Raw genomic sequence first — 24,829 nt, 5'->3', positions numbered from 1 at the left:
ACTGGCCACACCAAGGGTTCACAGGTTTGGTAAACATAAATCTGGAAAGGTTTGAAAATCTTTTTGTGTGTTCGTGCATCCATCTCAGCACAATTGATTGTGAATGTTTGTTTAAATTGATCAATGTTGTCCTTGGATGCCCTTGACTTTGACCTTTTGACCAACTTTTTTTAACTTTTAAAACTACAGAAATGTTTACTACGAGTACAGTTTTGAAAGCATTTTTTTGTCAGATGACTTTTACTTGGCACATATTAAAATAGTTCATGCAACTAATCTGCTTACAATACTTTCTGTGCTCAGATGTTGAACGTGCTACGTTTTCAGGTAACCCAAACACAAAACATAAACTATATGTCTGTTGCCTTTTACCCATACATACATGCTCTGGATTGATATGACCACAAAAGCCATGCCAGTAGAGCATAGGCCCTTTTGGGCCTCTTGTTTTATAACATTGTCTGTGCTGACTATAAACTTAAAAACAGCACCGAACTCATTAGTTTTCCCTTTTGACTGAAAACAGTAAGTTAAAAATATAGCCTATAGAGCATGCAATCGTATGTAGAGCTTATCTCCAAAAAATATTTCAGCTGCATACATGAATGCTTACAATAATTTTATAGGTGTGAATGTTGTTTTGTGTGCATCTAGAGTATGTCACTATTTGAGGTACATGTACAACCATTAAAGATAACAATAATGTTTTTCAGCATGTGAAGTAGTGCACCTGGGGTTCTGTTTGTGGTGAAGCCCAGATATTAATGGAATCTTTTCAATGATTTATTCTGATGAAGACATTTGAATTTTTTATTTTTATCCGATGTGCTGTTTCAATTACAGCATACATTTTAATACTAAAACCGCATGGTGATCTGTTTATAAAATGTCTACGTCTGATAACAGTGACTTTAATGTATCAAAATTTTCGTTAGGGCCTGGAATATTGTCTTAGCCTTGGAGTTAATTTTGCTGTGGCCGTCACTTTCGTTCAAAATCTTGTTTGGCCGAAATTGACTGTAACTTTTAATAATAAGCATCGAAACTGTACAAATAAATATACTATGACAATACGCACTTGCGTAAAAGCAATTTAAAAAAACTTTTGTGTCTTATTATGCCCTTGATTGACTGAAAAAAATCCTGGTATCGGTGCTGTTGTTATTACATAATATTCTATTTGACTTATTTCCCTGTTAGTACATTATTGAATCACTTTTTTACAGAGTTGTTAGACCCTGAGCAACAACCCATGGAAATGTATGTATTATAATTATGAATTATGTCTCCCCTTTAAAAAGGGAGACATATTGTTTTTGGCCTGTCTGTCAGTCAGTCAGTCTGTACGCCACACTTTGTTTCCGCTCAATAAATAAAGAACGCTTGCACCCAGGAACTTCATACTTGGTATGCTAGTTGGTCATGACTAGTCTAGTAGATGCCCCTTTGATTTTGAGATCACTAGGTCAAAGGTCAAGGTGGCCGTGACCTTGAGGTGAAGAAACGGTTTCCGCTCAATAACAAAGATCATTTGGGTCCAGGAACTTTATACTTGGTATGCTAGTTGTTCATGACTAGTAGATGACCACTATTGATTTTGAGATCAAAAGGTCAAAGGTCAAGGTTACCTTCAGGTAAAAAATGATATGTTGGCGGTGAACTTTAGCTTAAAAACGGTTTCTGCTCAATAACTAAAGAACGCTTGTACACAGGAACTTAATATTTGGTATGCTAGTTGGTTGTGACTAGTAGAAGACTCTTATTGATTTTGAGATCAGTAGGTCAAAGGTCAAGGTCACCGTGACCTTTAGGTGAAGAAATGGTTTCTGCTCAATAAATAAAGAACCCTTCTACAGGGAACTTAAAACTTGGTATGCAAGTTGGTCATGATAGTAGATGGCCCCTATTGATTTTGAGATCACTAGATCAAAGGTCAAGATCGCCTTGACCTTGAGGTGAAAAAACGGTTTCCGCTCAATAACAAAGATCCTTTGGGTCCAGGAACTTTATACTTGGTATGGTAGTTGTTCATGACTAGTAAATGACACCTATTGATTTTGAGATCAAAAAGTCAAAGGTCAAGGTTACCTTAACGTAAAAATCGATATGTGGGCGGTAACCTTTAGCTTAAAAATGGTTTCTGCTTTATAACTAAAGAACGTTTGCACCCAGAAACTTCAAACTTGGTATGCTAGTTGGTCATGACTAGTAGATGAACCCTATTGATTTTGAGATCAGTAGGTCAAAGGTCAAGGTCACCATTACCTTGAGGTGAAGAAAGGTTTCTGCTCAATAACTAAAGAACGCTTGCACCCAGGAGCTTCATACTTAATATGCTTGTTGGTCATGACTAGTAAATGAACCCTATTGATTTTGAGATCAGTTGGTCATAGGTCAAGGTCACCGTGACCTTGAGGTAAAGAAACCGTTTCCGCTCAATAAATGAAGACGTCTTGTACCTAGGAACTTCATACTTGGTATGCTTGTTGGTCACGACTAGTAGATGACCCCTATTGATTTTGATATCAGTAGGTTAAAGGTCAAGGTCGCAGTAGATATTCACTATTTGATACGAGTGAATAAACCAAACTTCACTGTTTTTGCTCGTCTCCAGTCCAAAATTACAAATTTCATGTCCATCATTTATTTTTTTCTCAGATACGACAACACAATAGGGCCTAAAAAAATACATTTGGTTCGGGTTACCCGACCCTACCTACGGAATAGGCGCCGACCCTAACGTTTTTAAAGTCAGTTTGAAAAAAAAAAAATGAAAAACTAAAAAAAAAATATATATATATATTTTTTTCTTTTTTTTTTGCTTTTCAATATGTGGTTTAAAGCCTTAATTGCTTATATAGAAGATAACTTTAACACCATTCTCCAATGATGAAAATGACATTCTTATATAAAGCCTAATAAAAAAAAAATAAAAAAAATTAAAAGCCTACCTACCCTACCTATTTTTGAAAAGGATGTAACCCTAACCAAACAATATTTTTTTTAGGCCTAGGGGAGAAAAGCGCTTTTTCAAAAAAGCCATTTCTAGTTTTGGCTAGTATCCGAGTATTTTTCCTAGAGAGTCCCCCAACCAAAAAAACAAACAGAAACAGCAGCAAAAAATAAGAATTTTCTGCTATCTTGGACATTCACAAACATTTTACATGTTAGAAAGTATACAGTTTTAAATAAATTTACATGTCCTTAGAATCTACGAAAGAGAACCGCGTTTTAGAGACACTCCAGCTATACCATCACAGACTGAGCCGCGCCCAAGAATCTACGAAAGACAGATATATGCTCAAATAGATGAAGCTAGACCTCTGCCACATCCAAATGATTTAGATTCACCTTTGGAAGGACTAAGCAAAACTTTGAAGGTGGTGATTAAAAGAGATTTGTTTGATGGTCGTCTTATCAGTCTCGATGAATCACAAATTAAAGAAATCATGAAAGTTGGAAATATAAAAGAAATACCTCTCGAGGCGAAAGGCGCTCAAGTATTTGCTAGTAAGTTGTTGTTGTTCCTTTTAAGCTAACGTATTGCTTTCCATCATTTATTGAATTCATAAGAAAAGTGATGACAATATAAAATATAAGGGTGTTTTGCATCTTTTTTCTGCAATGATCTCAAAGCCAGAAAGTTTATAAAAAATTTCACTATAGTCATTTCAAATTCCAATTCGGTGAAAAGTCATTGAGGCATTGAGGAAATGGCATATAATTGATGAATTGATCGATACTTTTTTTTATCTAAAAGACCTTGGGCATTTTAAGTCATTTCCTTACGTAAATCTATTTCTTAAAATTTTCCTAGTCAAATTAAAAGAAATGTGTTAGTATTTTTAACATTAAAGTATTTTATTTTTTCAATAAGGTCGTTGTAAATAATGTTTGTTTTTTTATTTCTTTATTTTTTATTTCATATGTCTAAAGTGGTAGTAAAATTAGGAAAGTGACTTAAGTTAGGAAATGACTGAATAAGTTTTATGAGTACCACCCCTGCATATTCGGAACTCTTCGGCCATTTTTATCAAAAACAGCCTCGGATGTATGCCGGCACATCAGTAAAAGTAGTTCGAAATTTGTGAATTATATCAATAATTAAATGTAGTGTTTTAGCTTGTATTTAATTGATTGTCAGTGAAGTGTATTAATGCAAACATAATTAAGATTCCCAAGAGTTAAGTCTCATTAAGTTTAGCTGCTAAATTAAATTACTACGCGATCTACTTGCAGCAGACTTAAACATACCAATATCTGAGTATGTAAACTATCCATATACATTCGAGGTTGTTTTTGGATAAAAATGGCAAAGGAGCTCCGAATGACATCAAACGCGAAAATTCCAAATCTACTGGGTATGAGTCATTGAATCGAAAAAGACCTGAGTTTTTAAAGACCTGAGTTTTTATAATTTATAGTCATAATGTTGACTTGCATTTTAGAGATCTAAAATGTAGCTGAATGATAAATGAATGTAAGTGGAAATTTGAAATGGAGATTCATACGGTTTAAACCTTCAGTCATGAAATTTACCACGACTTCACAAGAAAATCTATACTGTATGTGTCCTTAAAGACGCACAAATTCGAAATCAAGTGACAGAATTAATTTCAGATACCAAAACAGATTTAAACCAATTTCTGAATGTCAATATCAGGGGTCGTATTTATAAAGCATCTTAGCGAGAATTTTCAACTTAGTTTCTTATTTTTTAACAACAGTTAATTTTGATACCCTCTTCTTTTCTTCTAATTGCTCCCTAAGGCATATATTGTTTAGAGCATTTCGTGCCATTTTTTCATATTTATGCCCCCTTTTGAAAAAAGTGGGGTATATTGTTTTGCACATGTCGGTCGGTCTGTCTGTCTGTCTGTCTGTCTGTCGGTCGGTCGGAATACCAAATGGTTTCCGATCAATAACTTGAGAACGCTTTGACCGAGGGACCTCATACTTGGTATGTGTATTGGTCATCACCAGCAGATGAACCCTATTGATTTTGAGGTCAGTGGGTCAAAGGTCAAGGTCAGTGTGACCTTTACATGAAAAACGGTTTCCGATCAATAACTTGAGAACGCTTTGACCCAGGAACCTCATACTTGGTAGGTGTATTGGTCATGACCAGCAGATGAACCCTATTGATTTTGAGGTCAGTGGGTCAAAGGTCAAGGTCAGTGTGACCTTAACATGAAAAACGGTTTCCGATCAATAACTTGAGAACGCTTTGACCCAGGGACCTCATACTAGGTAGGCTTATTGGTCATGACCAGCAGATGAACCCTATTGATTTTGAGGTCAGTGGGTCAAAGGTCAAGGACAGTGTGACCTTTACATGAAAAACGGTTTCCGATCAATAACTTGAGAACGCTTTGACCCAGGAACCTCATACTTGGTAGGTGTATTGGTCATGACCAGCAGATGAACCCTATTGATTTTGAGGTCAGTGGGTCAAAGGTCAAGGTCAGTGTGACCTTAACATGAAAAACGGTTTCCGATCAATAACTTGAGAACGCTTTGACCCAGGGACCTCATACTAGGTAGGCTTATTGGTCATGACCAGCAGATGAACCCTATTGATTTTGAGGTCAGTGGGTCAAAGGTCAAGGTCAGTGTGACTGTAAGCTGAAAAAAGGTTTTCTGATTGTCCATATTTTTTTTTTAAAGCTTGTCCGAGTGATAACTCAACAATGCCTGCACCCATGGCCCTCAAACTTGACATGGAGGTTGGGCCTGACCAGTAGATGACCCCTATTGATTTTAGGGGTTAAAGGTCAAGGTCACAGTGACCTTGAAAGCAAACTCGACAATTCTTGGACCTATGGTCATCAAACTTGACATAAAGGTTGGGCCTGCCCAGTAGATGACCCCTATCCACTTTGGGGGTCATCAGGCCAAGGTCAATGTCACAGTAACCTTTAACGCAAAAAAGTTAACAAATCTTCCCCCACTGATATCTCAACAATGCCTGAACCTATGATCATTAAACTTGACATGGATGTTAAGCCTGACCAGTAGACCACCCTTATTGATTTTAGGATTCAAAGAGCCAAAGGTCAAGGTCACAGTGATCTTGAATGGTAAAAGGTTGTCCGAGTGATAACTCAACAATGCCTGAACCCATGGCCTTCAAACTTGACTTGGAGTTGCATCTGACTTGTAGATGACCCCTTATGATTTAAGGGGTCATTAGGTCAAAGGTCAAGGTCACAGTGACCTTGAACGAAAAAAACTTGTCTTGTGATAACTTGACAATGCCTGCACCCATGGCCCTCAAACTTGACATTTAGGTTTCTGGTGACCAGCTGATGACTCTGGATTTTGAGTTCATAGAGTCAAAGGTCATGACGGTCATAACACACTTTATCCTCGCACTTTAATGGTCATAATCTTAAAACAGCAACAAATCAGCTGTCATTTCGGTCCATGCATATTTCATTAAATTGTCCATATAATCCTGACAACATGGCGCTCAGGGGGGGCATAATGTTTGACAAACATCTCTTGTTTAAGTTTGTAAACAATAGTGGTTTTCTTTATATTGAGCTTAGATAAAAGGCAATTTTCCACTAAGTGTAAAATTGTCACTAAAATGCTTAATGAAAACAGCCTCAGGGGTAGTTTTTTAATGCTTGTTTTTATTAGCTAACCTGTCACTTTGTGACAAGGTGAGCTTTTGTGATCGCCTTTTGTCCGTCGTGCGTCGTGCGTCGTCCGTCAACAATTTACTTAAAAGACACCTCCTCCTTAACCGCTGGGCCAATATTAATAAAACTTCATAGGGATGTTCCTTGGGTGGTCTTCTATCAAAGTTGTTCAAAGAATTCAATTCCATGCAGAACTCTGGTTGCCATGGCAACCAAAAGGAAAAACTTTAAAAATCTTATTCTCCCAAACCACAAGGCTTAGGCCGTTGATATATGGTAGGTAGGATCACCAAATGGTCCTCTACCAAGATTGTTCAAATAATGGCCCTTGGGTCAAAATTGGCTCCGCCCCGGGGGGTCATGGGTTTTCTCTATATGTTTATAGTGAAAACTTCAAAAATCTTCTCCTCTGAACTTACTTGGCCTAGAGCTTAGATATTTGGCATGATTCATCGTCTAGTGGACCTCTACAAAGTTTGTTCAAATTATGGCCCTGGGGTCAAAATTGGCCCCGCCCCGGGGGGTCATGGGTTTTCTCTATATGTTTATAGTAAAAACTTAAAAAATCTCCTCTGAACTTACTTGGCCTAGAGCTTAGAAATTTGGCATGATTCATTGTCTAGTGGACCTCTACAAAGTTTGTTCAAATTATGGCCCTGGGGTCAAAATTTGCCCCGCCCCGGGGGGTCATGGGTTTTCTTTTTATGTTTATAGTGAAAACCTTAAAAAATCTTCTCCTCTGAACTTACTTGGCCTAGAGCTTAGATATTTGGCATGATTCATCGTCTAGTGGACCTCAACAAAGTTTGTTCAAATTATGGCCCTTGGGTCAAAATTGGCCCCGCCCCGGTGGGTCATGGGTTTTCTCTATATGTTTATAGTGAAAACTTAAAAAATCTTCTCCTCTGAACTTACTTGGCCTAGAGCTTAGATATTTGGCATGATTCATCGTCTAGTGGACCTCTACAAAGTTTGTTCAAATTATGGCCCTGGGGTCAAAATTGGCCCCGCCCCGGGGGTCATGGGTTTTCTCTATATGTTTAGAGTTAAAACTTCAAAAATCGTCTCCTCTGAACTTACTTGGCCTAGAGCTTAGATATTTGGCATGATTCATCGTCTAGTGGACCTCTACAAAGATTGTTCAAATTATGGCCCTGGGGTCAAAATTGGCCCCGCCCCGGGGGGTCATGGGTTTTCTCTATATGTTTATAGTGAAAACTTAAAAAATCTCCTCTGAACTTACTTGGCCTAGAGCTTAGATATTTGGCATGATTCATTGTCTAGTGGACCTCTACAAAGTTTGTTCAAATTATGGCCCTGGGGTCAAAATTGGCCCCGCCCCGGGGGGTCATGGGTTTTCTTTTTATGTTTATAGTGAAAACCTTAAAAAATCTTCTCCTCTGAACATACTTGGCCTAGAGCTTAGATATTTGGCATGATTCATCGTCTAGTGGACCTCTAGAAAGTTTGTTCAAATTATGGCCCTTGGGTCAAAATTGGCCCCGCCCTTGGGGGTCATGGGTTTTCTCTATATGTTTATAGTTAAAACTTCAAAAATCTTCTCCTCTGAACTTACTTGGACTAGAGCTTATATATTTGGCATGATTCATCGTCTAGTGGACCTTTACAAAGATTGTTCAAATTATGGCCTTGGGGTCAAAATTGGCCCCGCCCCCTTGGGGGGTCATGGGTTTTCTTTATATGTTTATAGTGAAAACTTCAAAAATCTTCTCCTTTGAACTTACTTGGACTAGAGCTTAGATATTTGGCATGATTCATCGTCTAGTGGACCTCTACAAAGATTGTTCAAATTATGGCCTTGGGGTCTAAATTGGCCCCGCCCCGGGGGGTCATGGGTATACTTGATATGTTTATAGTTAAAACTTCAAAAATCTTCTCCTCCTAACTTACCTGGACTAGAGCTAAGATATTTGGCATGATTCATCGTCTGGTGGACCTTTACAAAGATTGTTCAAATTATGGCCTTGGGGTCAAAATTGGCCCCGCCCTGGGGGGTCATGGGTATACTTGATATGTTTATAGTGAAAACTTCAAAAATCTTCTCCTCTGAACTTACTTGGACTAGAGCTTAGATATTTGGCATGATTCATCGTCTAGTGGACCTTTACAAAGATTGTTCAAATTATGGCCTTGGGGTCAAAATTGGCCCCACCCCCTTGGGGGGTCATTGGTTTTCTCTATATGTTTATAGTGAAAACTTCAAAAATCTTCTCCTTTGAACTTACTTAGACTAGAGCTTAGATATTTGGCGTGATTCATCGTCTAGTGGACTTCTACAAAGATTGTTCAAATTATGGCCTTGGGGTCTAAATTGGCCCCGCCCCGGGGGGTCATGGGTATACTTGATATGTTTATAGTTAAAACTTCAAAAATCTTCTCCTCTTAACTTACTTGGACTAGAGCTTAGATATTTGGCATGATTCATCGTCTAGTGGACCTCTACAAAGATTGTTCAAATTATGGCCTTGGGGTCAAAATTGGCCCCGGCCCGGGGGGGGGGGGTCATGGGTATTCTCTATATGTTTATAGTTAAAACTTCAAAAATCTTCTCCTCTGAACTTACTTGGACTAGAGCTTAGATATTTGGCATGATTCATCGTCTAGTGGACTTCTACAAAGATTGTTCAGATTATGGCCTTGGGGTCAAAATTGGCCCCGCCCCCTTGGGGGGTCATTGGTTTTCTCTATATGTTTATAGTTAAAACTTCAAAAATCATCTCCTCTGAACTTACGTGGCTTAGAGCTTAGATATTTGGCATGGTTCATCGTCTAGTGGACCTCTACAAAGTTTGTTCAAATTATGGCCCTTGGGTCAAAATTGGCCCCGCCCCGGGGGGTCATGGGTTTTCTCTATATGTTTATAGTGAAAACTTCAAAAATCTTCTCCTCTGAACTAACTTGGCCTAGAGCTTAGATATTTGGCATGATTCATCGTCTAGTGGACCTCTACAAAGTTTGTTCAAATTATGGCCCTGGGGTCAAAATTGGCCCCGCCCCGGGGGGGTCATGGGTATTCTCTATATGTTTATAGTTAAAACTTCAAAAATCTTCTCCTCTGAACTTACTTGGACTAGAGCTTATATATTTGGCATGATTCATCGTCTAGTGGACCTTTACAAAGATTGTTCAAATTATGGCCTTGGGGTCTAAATTGGCCTCGCCCCGGGGGGTCATGGGTATACTTGATATGTTTATAGTTAAAACTTCAAAAATCTTCTCCTCTGAACTTACTTGGACTAGAGCTTAGATATTTGGCATGATTCATCGTCTAGTGGACCTCTACAAAGATTGTTCAAATTATGGCCTTGGGGTCAAAATTGGCCCCGGCCCGGGGGGGGGGAGGATTCATGGGTATTCTCTATATGTTTATAGTTAAAACTTCAAAAATCTTCTCCTCTGAACTTACTTGGACTAGAGCTTAGATATTTGGCATGATTCATCGTCTGGTGGACCTTTACAAAGATTGTTCAAATTATGGCCTTGGGGTCAAAATTAGCCCCGCCCCGGGGGGTTAGGGTATTCTCTATATGTTTATAGTTAAAACTTCAAAAATCTTCTCCTTTGAACTTACTTGGACTAGAGCTTAGATATTTGGCATGATTCATCGTAAAAATCTCACAAAGATAAGTAACGTCTTAATTTAAACTGGATAACATATTTAGTACACATACCAATTTTCAATATGGGCCACATACAACAATTAATAACAAATATACATATATATCATCTAGTTGACTTGTACCAATATTGTTCAATCTTTGGCCCTGGGGTCAAAAAATGGCCCCACCCGGGCGGTCATGGGTTTCCTTATATATGTATATGATGAAAACTTAAAAAATCTTCTTCTCCGAAACCAAAAGGCGAAGGCCTTAGATATTTGGTATGAAGCATCGTTTATTGGACCACTATTAAGATTGTTCAAACTTTAGCCCTTTGGTCAAAATTGGCCATGCCCCGTGTTCATAGGCTTAGGTTTTCAATATTTGTATATAATAGAAGCATAAAAAAAAAAAATCTCCGAATTCACAAGGACTAGAGCTATTTGGCATAAAACATCATTAAGTGGACCTCTACCTTTATTGTCCAAACTTTGGCATTTGGGTAAAAAATGACCCGGACTTCTAAAAAACCTTAACTACTTTGAACCATCCAGATCTCTTATCAAACCAATGTGCAATATATGACAGGTGAGCGATTCAGGGCCATTTGGCCCTCTTGTTAAAATAGCTTTTATTAGTGAGACCTATCAGCCCGTCATGTTTTTAGCTGTAAACCTCTTCTCTGGAGTGTATAATATACTCTTACATGGCGTTGATACACTAGCTGCTGTTTCTGGCAAATTTGGACAAGATTTTGAGTGCAAAATTATCTGAAAAATAACATAATTATGACAAATAGATATGTTATTTTTAAATGTTAACATTATTTTTTGTTGGTATGATTTTGAGTATTAAAAACTATAAAAAAACTATAAAAAAATGATATCTGTCGCTCAATAAGATAATTATTGTTTTCGATTTATTTAAGCCCAAGAAAAGGTTCCAGTCTTCAATACAAAGTTGGTGATAAAGCAATTGCAAATAGATAAAATTGATGTAGATAGAATGAAGTCTATCACAAATGTAAGTTTTGTAAACTTTCATCTGTTCTTTGATAATAATTTATGCTACTAGTAAAGTACAATGATGATTATGCATACTGCTTATGCCAAATTTAGTGTTTATATACTTAATATTTACATTGCTCAAATCTCTTCTAACAATCAATTGGCAAGCGAGTACCGATCAGCGTAATGACGTCAGCGTACATTTCATTGTGCACTCTGCCTGGACAAGCACGTCATTATTTTGATGAACAAAGTTTAAAATATTCGACATATCCTTTTCTAATGTATTGATTACCGATATTTCTCTCTTTTATTTTACCTGAAAAACAGTTCGTATCTTCAAGTTAAACAATTTAAACTAGCAGAACAAAAGAAAATTTATGGATTTATTCTTATTTTCGTGCGTTGGTGTAGAATGAACGCTTAGCCGGGGTTTGGCTTATTCCCAAGATGCGAAAACAAGTGTTACGTTTTTTCTATAGCTAGCTCGTCCACGCTACCTTAAATCTACATATACATCTTTTCTCGAACCCACAATAAGTATGTAATCGGTAATATATACACTTGATTAACAATAAATACTTTCAAAACCAAATGATTTGGAAATACTTCGTATGGTTCAAGAATCAATGTTTAATTATCTAAATCCACAGAACATAAACAAATCTCACAATAAATCAGTGAAACCCACAGTCTATATCGCAATGATCCAGACTTACTAAGAGGCCAATTAGAAACCCCACGGGTGTCCGAAGCTGAAAACTAGAAGCAGTAACACAACGTTCCACTTTAATTCTCCTAGTCTCCGATAGTTAAGAATCGGCTTTGAACAGGACAAAAAGAAACTTGAAGGTCGTCCTACAGAATTTATAGCGGTAACTGCAAAAGCCGTAAATTGATTGTCAAATACTTTATAACTTTCACTTAGACAGAAGCAAGTTTATTTTTCCGGGCTCCAGACTAAATGATCCGGGAACATTACACAAGCTTTATGGTTTTGCAAAATCGTGGCTGAGTGTTTAAACTTCATGAAAGCACCACGAATAAGAATCAATTCTTAATAATGCTCTGAGATATGGATTACTTTGTGATATGCATGAGTTGTTGATGAATCTTCAAGTGTTCATTACAGAAAGTAACCATGTAACGTTTATAACGTATTGAAATCTATTCTACGAGAAGAAAGGGAAGCAACACCATCTTGGTCTCTAAACATCTATCAACACACTTTTATGTAAAGCGGCCAGTGGCCAGAGCATCTTATAGTTCATCCCACTAGGTGCTGGACCTATTCAGAGATACATTGTTAACCAGGTCTTTGTTTTAGCTCGACTATTTGAAGAATAAGGAGGGCTATACTACTCGCCCCAGCGTCGGCGTCCGTTTAAAGTACTAGGGCACGTTGGGATTTTCACCTAAAAGTCCAATACCCTTCCAAGTTCATTCAATTCACTAAATACTTCACACAGTTGTTCAGGCCCATCACATAATGAGGTAAGATAACTCCGTATTATCCATTATACAAATTACGGCCCCTGATTGACTATGGAACTTGGGTTAAAATTTTAGGGCATGTTGGGATATTTATGACTAACTTCTATACACTTCATTCAATTGACTAAATACTTCACACAATTGTTCAGGACCATCACACATTGTGGTTATATAACTCCATGTTATCCTTTATACAAGTTATGACCCCTGATTGACTTGGGAACTTAGGTTAAAATTTTAGGGCATGTTTAAGTTTTAGGGAAAGTTTGGATTTTAATAAAACAAAAACTTCTATACCAGTCAATTTACTTTGCACAATTAATGACGCCCAGCTTACTAAGGTTACATAACTCCATTTTAACCCTAAATACAAATTATGACCTTTTTTCTTCTTTTTATTTTATTTGACAGGCACATTTTATATTCTTAACCAGGTTTTCACAAAAGAAAAACAAGTTATTAGAATGACTTGCGTCATAGTTTGGGCGGGCTGGTGCAAGGGCAGGGTCAGTCACCTTATGTATCTAATAATTTTAGCCTGGTTTGACATATAGTGACCAAACTTGGAATATAGGAAGAGTTTATGGAGACCTTTCATGGGATTGCATTTGAGCCCCCTAGGATCAAGGTTAAGGTCAAAGTTACTATTAATAGAAATATGGTTGGTATTGAATATCTTAAGGTTTGGTCGACATATTGCAAATAAACTTGGTTTATATAAACAGTTTATAGATCCCTTCCATGAGATTGTGTTTTGGGCCCCCGAGAGTTATGGTCACTTTTTAATTTGATTTTTTTATTGCTTTTGACAGGCACATCCCATAGCGTAGTCGAGCGCGCTGTCTTTTTTCCGCTCTTGTTACTTTTCTCCTACATTTTTGAAACTAATGTTGTTTAGAACAGATTAGATAGATTTATACAAAGATCTGCCTTTTTCATCCAACAATTATTTATTGTTTCAGGAAAAGCTTGCGTCCAGGATTCTTCATTTTGGGATAGTTCCATTGCTTGCCTTTTATGATGATTTGCATATAGATCAGCATGTGACGGGGTATGCTTTTCTTCAGTTCTATACTTCACACCATACTTGTCATTCAAATAAACAAAATAGTATTAGCGTGGGCCGGCATCAGTATTGTACACCAATGTTTGGACATAATATCACATTATTGTGTGTGGGTCAGACTTATTTCAGTTTGTTTACCATTCCAAAACTTGCAGAATTCCTTATTATGGTTAACTATTGAACCTTCATTCTAAATGCAATGTCTTAAGCAATTTAAATACATGGACCTGATTCGTAAATTAATGGACATTACTTAACACATATTAACCCAGAGTTATGGGCCATGCTGGCTGCTGTAAGTAGGCAAATTGACTTTCAATATTTAGCAATAAAGGTAATTTAAGATTGTAACCACAGTCATGCTTAAAACCTGTAAGTCTGTAATTTCATATTTAATTTTATTGTTCCACTGTTTGTGAAGATTTGTGCAAGTGTTTCTGAAAAAATTTCTTGAATATTGATGCTGTTGATGGTTTCTTCTCTATAAACTTCTAAATTTAACTAAGTTGTTGATGTTTATTCTACACATAATGCCTTTTTATAGGCAAGTACACGCTCAATATGTTTAAAAACTCAACCTTTTAATCGAGTCATAATGTGCGCATTTTTATGTAACTAAATACCTTGACTTATAAAACTTTTTGGTGAGCACCCATAATAAAATGCACTCAAGTCCCTTCATCAAAGCATGTAGTGAAGGACTTTTACACCGAACACCATTTTGTTTCATTTTCCTAAAAAGGTATTAAAAAGGTAATTGTAATTTCAAACTTGTATACTCGCGCGAAAAACATTCTGGTTGTAGAAATGCCCGGAAACCGGTCTTGTCTGACATGTTATAAAATTGATTTTAAATTTAAGACAAACAGAAATCATCAAATACGCACACTTGCACATTTAAGTCAGAATCATATTTTTACTAGAACAAAGATAGTTGGGGCAATATATACGTGAATGTGTAAAAAAAAGTAAAAAAAAAACTTTCTCTTATTTATTCTAAAACTTATCTATATGTAATAAATAGAAAAAATATCAACGTTCTAGAACATTCTAAACAAATCGTGTTTAATGAATTCTGAAAATATCATAGAGAAAAACAAAACATAAGTTTACTTAAATGAATCTAGGTAACTTAACAACGAACCAAGATAATTTAAAAGAAGTACTAAATTTAGAATACATATACATGTATCAATAGGCAATGAATGTCATTGAAAATTAAGCACTAAGACATAACACAAATAAATGGGTTTTACAGTTCCTTTTACTTTTCTAACAGTATTGCGCTGAAAATTGTCAGCATTTGAGAACATTCTTAAGCTACTTCATTACTGGAGCCATATTTAGAACCTAGTTTATATACTGATGACGTCACAAAATTACTATGTATCATGCAATGTCCTCATGGTGAGCTATTGTGATCATCCTGTGTCCGCTTTGGCAATTATCGTTATCAGTAGGCGTCAAATTACCTCTTCTCATAGACCACTGGGCCGATTTTGCCCAGAAACATCCTAGCATTGGTCCCTTTGAAAATCTTTTCATGAACAGTAGTTTGACTTCTGGGCTTGTCTAACTTGTTTCCATTGCAGTACTGTATGGGTCTATTCCACAAAATGTGAAACTCTTTCATAACCTGTACCAGTTGGCTAAAATTGTATGAAGCACCTTTGAGTGGCCCTCTTCCTAGATTTTCAAATGGTGACCATTGGGTCAAAACTTGATCCACCCACAGGTCACTTGTTTTATATACACTTAAATAGGAAGAAGTTTGAAATTCCTTCTTTCGTGAACTGCAATGGCTAGAGCTAAACTATTTGCTATATAGCATCTTCAGTGATCGTCTTAAAATTGTTCAAATGGTGACCCCGGTGTCAACTTATTTGAAAATTGTATGAAAAAAGAATTTACCTCGATGACCTTATAACCATTATTCTTGAAACTCGTTGAAAACTAGGTGAGCGATAAATGGTCACTTTGGCACTCTTGTTATGTTGACTTTACTGGAAACTAAACACAGATTTTTGGAGTAAAGGGATTCATATTTTATGCGTTGTTACATCTGTCACTTGCTAATGCCGCTTTGTGTATTTTGTCTACTATCTTTACTCATGTTAGACACATTGATTGTAATGTACTGTACATAGTTATTTCTTGTGCAAATTATAATGGTGTTTAGTGTCACAAATATTTACTTTGCTGACCGCTCAATATTGTTGAGTCTCAATGAGAATTAATAGGTCAGCAAAACTTCATATTGTCCTCAACAGATTAGTCTACAATTATGAAATATATAACAAATATTTCTCTTCAGATACTACTATTTTGTGTCACCGTATTTTGAGGGAGGAACTCTCTTTAAAGCAATCAAAGAAGACACTGCAATAATAGATTCCTCAGACGGACATGTAAGAATGTGTCACAAAACGAGATTAAAGATTATCTACCAAGTGGCTTCTGCAATTAGTTATCTGCATACTCCTGTAGAGGGGTTCAGGTAAGTTTTTCACAATTTTAGATATTTTCATAATTGATGGTGTCATCGTGCAAAAATGCATTGAAGTGGAAAGGCGAATTTTCAAATTGTACCAGTTCATCTTTTAATTTATGAGCATTTGAAGTAAAAGTTTTTTTTACAAAAGGGATAACAATCATCATTCTTTAATTTCAATTTTTGTGTGAAATGAATGTCTTGTTCCATAAAAGTAAAAATGTTCTTATAAATATTCAAAAAGCTTAGGACGACCAAATGAAAAGTTTCATAATCAGACTGATTTCCAGCATTAATAGATGACTTGTGTGTTTTTTCAAGATTGAATTTTCCTCCTGTTTATCAAATAGCAAAACATTCGGCGGCAGCTGCAATTAACAAATAAAAAACCAAAAAAAGCCTGATGTAAACCTTTTCACTGCTGGAATGGGCACGTGTAGAAAGTCCCACAACTCTCTCCGAAATATTTGTTCAGTTCTGCCCACTTGATCACCCGAAGAAACAGACTAGTGTTGGCATTCACTTGTGGTACTCTTGTTTCTGAATAGTGATCGCAATGGCTAGATGATCACAAATACCTTGTTTTAATCAGGTTTTAAACAAAACCCAGGTTGTAAATTTGAGAAGGTCGTTTGGTGGACGGTCCATCGTCTTCCTTGTTGTTCTCGCTATTTAACTTGAGAATACTTAACGTTAAGTTATAATATTTGATATGAAACAAGCTCATGTTGAGAGCTTGTACCTTGGGATTGCTTTCGGGTATGTTGATCAAGGTCATGATCGCTGCAACTAAAACAATTGTTTCCGTTAAGATTAACGTATAGAAAGGAAACATATTTGTTATTATTTTTATTGTTAATATTGTAACTTACTTCAATAAAGCAGATTAATTGTGGCTTCAATACATTTACTTTAATATGTTTTAACATTATAATCAAAATGCGAACTGCATATATTTTGCAAAACATCGTTTTACCCATTAGCGAAAACTCATAAAACAGTCGAATTTTTTTATTATGCCCCCCTTTGAAGAAGAGGGGTATATTGCTTTGCACAGGCATGTCGGTATGTCGGTCGGTCGGTCGGTCCGTGGGTAGACCAAAGCATGTCCGAGTGATAACTCAACAATTTCTGGATGTATGGTCATCAAACTTCACATGATGGTTGGGCCTGACCAGTAGATGACCCCTATTGATTTTGGGGGTCAAAGGTCAAGGTCACAGTGACCTTTAATGGTAAAATAATTTTAAAGCTTGTCCGAGTGATAACTAAACAATGCCTGCACCCATGGCCCTCAAACTTGACATGGAGGTTGGGCCTGACCAGTAGATGACCCCTATTGTTTTGGGGGTCATCAGGCCAAAGGTCAAGGTCACAGTGACCATGAATGGTAAAAGGTCGTCCGAGTGATAACTTGACAATGCCTGCACCCATGGCCCTCAAAATTGACTTGGAGGTTGGGCCTGACCAGTAGCTGACCCCTATTGTTTTTGGGGCTCATCGGGTCAAAGGTCAAGTTCACAGTCACCTTGAACGGTAAAAGGTTGTCCTAGTGATAACTCAACAATGCCGGCACCCATGGCCTTCATAATTGAATTGGAGGTTGGGCCTGACCATTAGATGATCCCTATTGTTTTTGGGGGTCATCGGGACAAAGGTCAAGGTCACAGTGAACTTCAATGGTAAAAGGTTGTCCGAGTGATAATTCGACAATGCCTGCACCCATGGCCCTCATAATTGAATTGGAGGTTGGGCCTGACCAGTAGAAGACCCCTATTGTTTTTGGGGGTCATCGGGCTAAAGGTCAAGGTCACAGTCACCTTAAATGGTTAAAGGTTTTCCGTGTGATAACTTGACAATGCCTGCACCCATGGCCCTCAAACTTGACTTGGAATTGGGCCTGACCAGTACATGACCCCTTTTGTTTTTGGGGGTCATCTGGCCAAAGGTCAAGGTCACAGTCACCTTGAATGGTAAAAGGTTGTCCGAGTGATAACTCGACAATGCCTGCACCCATGGCCCTCAAACTTGACTTGGAGAATTGGCCTGACCAGGAGATGACCCCTATGGTTTTTGGGGGTCATCTGGCCAAAGGTCAAGGTCACAGTGACCTGAAATGGTAAAAGGTTGTCCGAGTGATAACTTGACAATGCCTGCACCCATGGCCCTCAAACTTGACTTGGAGGTTGGGCCTGGCCAGAAGATGGTCCCTATTGATTTTAGGGGTCATTGGGCTAAAGGTCAAGGTCACAGTGACCTGGAATCGTAAAAGGTTATCCGAGTGATAACTCGACAATGCCTGCACCCATGGCCCTCAAACTTGACTTGGAGGTTGGGCCTGGCCAGAAGATGGTCCCAATTGATTTTAGGGGTCATTGGGCCAAAAGTCAAGGTCACAGTGACCTTGAATGATAAAAGGTTGTCCGTGTGATAACTCAACAATGCCTGCACCCATGGCCCTCAAACTTGACATGGAGGTTGGGCCTGACCAGAAGATGACCCCTATTGATTTTAGGGGTCAAAGGTCAAGGTCACAGTGACCTTGAAAGCGAACTCGACAATTCCTGGACCTATGGTCATCAAACTTGACATGAAGGTTGGGCCTGCCCAGTAGATGACCCCTATCGACTTTGGGGGTCATCAGGCCAAGGTCAATGTCACAGTAACCTTTAACGCAAAAAAGTTAACAAATCTTCTTCCACTGATTTCTCAACAATGCCTGAACCTATGATCATTAAACTTGACATGGATGTTAAGCCTGACCAGTAGATCACCCTTATTGATTTCAGGATTCATAGAGCCAAAGGTCAAGGTCACAGTGATCTTGAATGGTAAAAGGTTGTCCGAGTGATAACTCAACAATGCCTGAACCCATGGCCTTTAAACTTGACTTGGAGTTGCATCTGACTTGTAGATGACCCCTTATGTTTTAAGGGGTCATTGGGTCAAAGGTCAAGGTCACATTGACCTCGAACGAAAAAAACTTGTCTGTGTGATAACTTGACAATGCCTGCACCCATGGCCCTCGAACTTGACATTAAGGTTTCTGGTGACCAGCTGATGACTCTGGATTTTGAGTTCATAGAGTCAAAGGTCATGGTCATAACACACTCTATCCTCACACTTTAATGGTCATAATCTTAAAACTGCCTTAACGGCAACAAATCAGCTGTCATTTCGGTCCATGCATATTTCATTCAATTGTCCATATAATCCTGACAACATGACGCTCAGGGGGGCATAATGTTTGACAAACATCTCTTGTTTAAAAAGGTGATGAAAGGGTCAACTGACACTTTTTTGGACCGGAAATGAGACCTTTAAATTTAAAACTAGTACATATATATGTCTGTTTAATGTCAAATTCATTGTCTTAAAATTCTTCAAATCCATGATCTAAAACGGGGCTTTGTTTCCTTGTTTGAAATATGCTATGGTAAATTCACAATCTTTGGCATTTGGTGCTATTTTCACAATTCCAAATCCAAAAAAGGTGGAAGGAACACTGATTGGCTTACATGGCTTCCTACTTTTACTTGGGGTGCATACTTGGTGACTGCTTACTTCATGATCACACCAAGGTAAAAGATATATGAGAGTCAAAAGACCCGTCTATGCAGTCTCGTGAATATGTTTTCTAGTTTGCCATATTTGTCTATGAGTAATAGAAAGTTATGCACGAAGGTAAGTAAAACTCCTACTTTTTAGCTCATCTGAACACTAAGTGCTCAAGGTGAGCTATTGTGATCGCCCTGTGTCCGTCGTCCGTCGTCAACAATTTGACTGTTAACACTCTAGAGGTCACAATTTTGGCAAAATCTTAATGAAACTTGGTCAGAATATTACCCTCAATGAAATCTTGGACGAGTTCGATAGTGGGTCATCTGGGTTAAAAACTAGGTCACCAGGTCAATTTAAAGGAAAAGCTTGTTAACACTATAGAGGTCACATTTATGACTGTATCTTCAGGAAACTTGGTCAGAATGTTAATATTAATGATATCAAGGTCAAGTTTGAATCTGGGTCATGTGTGGTCAAAAACTAGGTCACCAGGTCAAATTGAAGGAAAAGCTTGTTAACACTCTAGAGGTCACATTTATAACTGTATCTTCACGAAACTTAGTCAGAATGTATATATTGATTAGCTCTAGGCCAAGTTCGAATCTTGGTCATGTGCGGTCAAAAACTAGGTCACCAGGTCAGATTTAAGGAAAAGCTTGTTAACACTCTAGAGGCCACATTTATGACCATATGTCCATGGAACTTGACCAGAATGTTATTCTTGATGATCTTTAGGTAGAGTTTGAAACTGGGTAATCAGAGGTCAAAAACCAGGCCTCTAGGTCAAATCATAGAACACTTTGTAAACACTGTAGAGGTTACATTCTCTCTTTGATCACCATGAAACTATGTCAGAATGTTTGTGTTTATGAAGTCTATGTCAAGTTTGAAACTGGGTATCCTGAATTCAAAAACTAGGTCACAAAGTCAAATCATAGAAAACATTGTTAAAACACTGTTGAGGCCATATTTTCTACTTTATCTATATAAAACCTAGTCAGAATGAACTTATTACAGAAAGGTAAGGTTTGCAACTGGGTCATCCGTGATATTAAAAAAATCATCCGTGATATAAAAAAACAAACTTGGTCACAAGGAAGGATCTAAGTAATATATTTTTTAATTCCAGCAGGTATAAATGTTTTCATTCCATACTTCATGAATATATGCTGGTTTATTGAAAATATAGTCTGTAAATTAATAAAAAAAGTCTTTCCATGATGTAGTCAAAAGTATGTATAATAAGTTTTCAATGTTTCGTGCATTTTCATGTAGAACAAGTGTTCTTATCACACTCACTGCTAAAATACATTCTGAATTAAATGAAACAATTTTCATGTTTATACTCCAACCATAACAGGAATAGAAAATAAAATGTACAAGCAAAGACAAGTATGCATCCTTTCTAAGGTAGCAGACCACCAGACTGACATTTCAAATTCTCTAAAACTGTAATACCCTCAACTTAAATATTAAAATGCAGAATTGAAAACTAGTCCTAAATTTGTTTTAATTAAGTCCCCTCTCGTTGCACTTTCCATCGCCCTGAAAAACACTTATTCCCTCCCCCTGTCACAATTGGCCTCGCCCTGAAAACACTTATTTCACACTTGAATTGGATCAGATGAGCGATACAGGGCCTTCAGGGCCCTCTTGTTTAGTACAAATTCCTTATTTTTCCTTCTTTTCTCCTACTGTTTGGTAAATTTTATTCCTACTTTTCCCCTTCTTTTTAAAAGAAGTTCACTTGACAGCCTGCTACCGATATAATAGGGTTATACAGTACACCATGAATTAAATAACTCTGAAATTGTCTGTCTGCTGCACTGTGATATCCACTCTGTTTCTGTTACCAGCATGCAATGTTTTCAAAACACTTAAATGTCCAATTTTCGCCTTATGACACAACACCCACAACCCGTTGATATCAACCAAAGTCGTGAAGCGAATGAGGCAAGCATGTGGGAGACATATGTTATTTTTCCAAAAACAACTTATACGTCGTGTAGGGGTTTTCATCAATTCTGTGACAGCTCTAGTTTTTACAGGAACGATGTCTTGCATATGGACATAAAGTCCCCAAACATAGTCCTGGATTTGATGTACAATGCAAGATTGATCGATTTTGGATTAGCAAGAGAGATGAAGGAACCCAATGACTCACTCTTGCTCACTGAGAGCACAATTTGCGGAACTGAAGGCTACCATCCAACAACAAAATTTAATCGTTTGACCAAATTCCATGACTACCACAACTTTGGAGTCGGTATGAATATTTGAATACGTTTGATTTTCAGGATTGTTAACCGAAAAATGTTTTGGGATCACCTGGCGCACTTATTTCTTTGCCAAATCTCACATTGTATTAATGTAAAAAAGTTTATAGCATATAGCAATACGATCACAGTGAAACATGAGTATGTGCCAAAACATTTTAATTTTACAACCAAACGGTTAATATAATCATTACATTACTCTAGCCAGATCATTTCTCAAATCATCCCTGTCATCCATGTTTGTACCGAATCTACAATACCATTAAACAATTATATATGGATGACCTATTTAAATAGATGATATCACATTTTTTTGGTAACAAATGATGAACAATTGAAGAAAATGGGTCTTTAATTATTTTCAAATGTGGAGTTTGAAAGGTTTTCAACCAAATGCCAGTGTCAGTTCGTGGCAACTTTCTACCATTTACTACAATGATAGGTGCTTGAGAAACGGAACTTTTCCCCCAAATGCTTCGTGTCATTTCGTAGCAGATTTTGCACCAAATGCCTCCGATGATGGAAATTGGTATAGTAGTAGTATTGGAAGGTTTTCTACCATTATTCCATCAAATGCCTCGATCAGTTTTTAATATCTGTTTTTGGGGGGTCAAAAACTGCCAATTCAATGTGGTACTTGTCAGAAAAAAATCAATCATCCTGTCCAATCTGCTTCGCTTGGATGATAAAGTATGCATAAATCAACCTATTTAAAACATGTAACCATTTTGCAGTCATTTAGTTTGCCTACACTAGTAATAAATTAAGTAATGAAATAAATGAAATCATTTACATTTGACCAAGTTTACAATCCGTCTGCGTTTCTATAACCTGAAGGAATCATCATAATAGTTTATGTAAAATGCAGTTTGGCGGTATCATCAGCATATCATTATACAAAAATCCTTTACACCAAAGCCACCCAAGAAATTAATCAAGTTAAAATTTTCACCAACTGCCATATCCACAATTAACAAAGTCCAACATTTAACAAATGACAAAAAAACAACTAAGTTCAAATGTTAACCTTATATCACGTCCAGTTGGTGAAAAGGGGGATCGAGATTTCATTGCAGTTGTTGATATTTTTGATTTTCCACCAAGTGCCACCATTTTTTCTTCAATTATCACCCAAATCATTGGCGTTTGGTGGTAGTTTTGTGTTAGTTGGTGGCAAATTTAGTAAAGTAACTATGTTTATGGGTCAAATTATTAAAAAAAATGAAGGTAGCATTTCCCTTGCTCAATATAAGTGTCATTATGAAATAGAGCGATGTATGTCGGGTTCAAAATTAGGTCAAACACCGTAGAAAAGTTCAAAAAAGTTATCACAGATCATTGATAAACTACAATAGTTCAAAATCAAATAAATAAATTGACGGGGTATATTTTTTCTGACCAAAAAAACCAAACCTAATTGTCTGGTAAAGTTTAAATATGGGTCATGTGGTGAGAACATTACCCGTCAAACTGTAGAAGAATATTGTAAAGTCAATAGAAGGTTTTACTTCCATCGTCTTTGTAAAATTTAGGATAACGTTCAATATCAGTTTTGTCGACTGAAAAGACGACATATAGGGGTTACTTTTGTCGGTGGCAGCGGCGTCGGTGGCAGCGGCGGCGGCCGCGTCCCATTTTCGCTTGTCCGGGGTATATCTCCTAAACTATTAGTGGTATAAACTTGAAATTTCATATGTAGATAGATCTAATTGAGGGCAAGTGCAGTGCACAAAAACCGTAACTCTTGCTTCTATATGTTTAGAGTTATTGGCCTTTGTTAATTTTCATGCTTAAAGTTTTGTCCGGGGCATAACTTGTATAATATCAGAGTTATCAACTTGAAACTTCATATGTAGATAGATCTCATGGAGGGCAAGTGCAGTGCACAATAACAGTAACTCTTGCTTTCTTAGTTTTAAAGTTATTGCCCTTTGTTAATTTTCTTGCTTACGTTTTGTCCGTGGCATATCTCGTAAACTATAGGAGGTATCAACCTGAAACTTATTCCGTAGGTGTATCTGATTGAGGGAAAGTGCAGTGCACAATAACAGTAACTCTTGCATCTATATGTTTAGAGTTATTGCCCTTTGTTAATTTTCATGCTTAAAGTTTTGTCCGGGGCATATCTTGAAGAATATAAGAGGTATCAACTTGAAACTTCATAGCTAGATAGATCTCATTGAGGGCAAGTGCAGTGCACAAGAACCGTAACTCTTGCTGCCATATTTTTAGAGTTATTGCCCTTTGTTAATTTTCATGCTTAGGTTTTGTTCGTGGCATATCTCATAAACTATAGAAGGTATCAACCTGAAACTTATTCCGTAGGTATATCTGATTGAGGAAAAGTGCAGTGCACAAAAACCGTAACTCTTGCATCTATATGTTAAGAGTTATTGCCCTTTGTTAATTTTCAAGCTTAAATTTTGTCCGGGGCATTTCTCGACTAAAAGAGTTATCAACTTGAAACTTCATATGTAGATAGATAGATCTTATTGAAGGGGATAGCAGTTGACTTCAGTATTTATTGTGCTCATTTTTGCTTATAAAACCAATTGCTTGCTCCTGGCTTAACGTTGTTACCTTCAGTTCAAATGCCACCTACACTTGAAAGTTAAATGGCAACATCATTGTCTATAAATGAATAAAATGCCAATCTAACAGCTATAA

The 24,829-nt window shown here is 37.2% G+C and overlaps 1 protein-coding gene across 1 annotated transcript in view; it reads left to right on the top strand.

Annotated features, from left to right (window-relative positions):
* The window catches only part of LOC128211483 (uncharacterized), a 61,323-nt gene that overhangs the window by 22,659 nt on the left and 13,835 nt on the right, over positions 1 to 24,829 (top strand). The window contains exons 6-11 of the mRNA XM_052916324.1: positions 1,227 to 1,260; positions 3,209 to 3,510; positions 11,196 to 11,290; positions 13,731 to 13,819; positions 16,149 to 16,331; positions 21,935 to 22,152. Of these exons, the coding sequence (XP_052772284.1) occupies positions 1,227 to 1,260; positions 3,209 to 3,510; positions 11,196 to 11,290; positions 13,731 to 13,819; positions 16,149 to 16,331; positions 21,935 to 22,152 (921 nt within the window). The remainder of the gene's footprint in view (positions 1 to 1,226; positions 1,261 to 3,208; positions 3,511 to 11,195; positions 11,291 to 13,730; positions 13,820 to 16,148; positions 16,332 to 21,934; positions 22,153 to 24,829) is intronic.

Source organism: Mya arenaria, chromosome 12 (assembly GCF_026914265.1).
Source record: "Mya arenaria isolate MELC-2E11 chromosome 12, ASM2691426v1".
Lineage (NCBI taxonomy): Eukaryota > Metazoa > Mollusca > Bivalvia > Myida > Myidae > Mya > Mya arenaria.
This window is presented reverse-complemented; position numbering and strand designations above follow the sequence as displayed.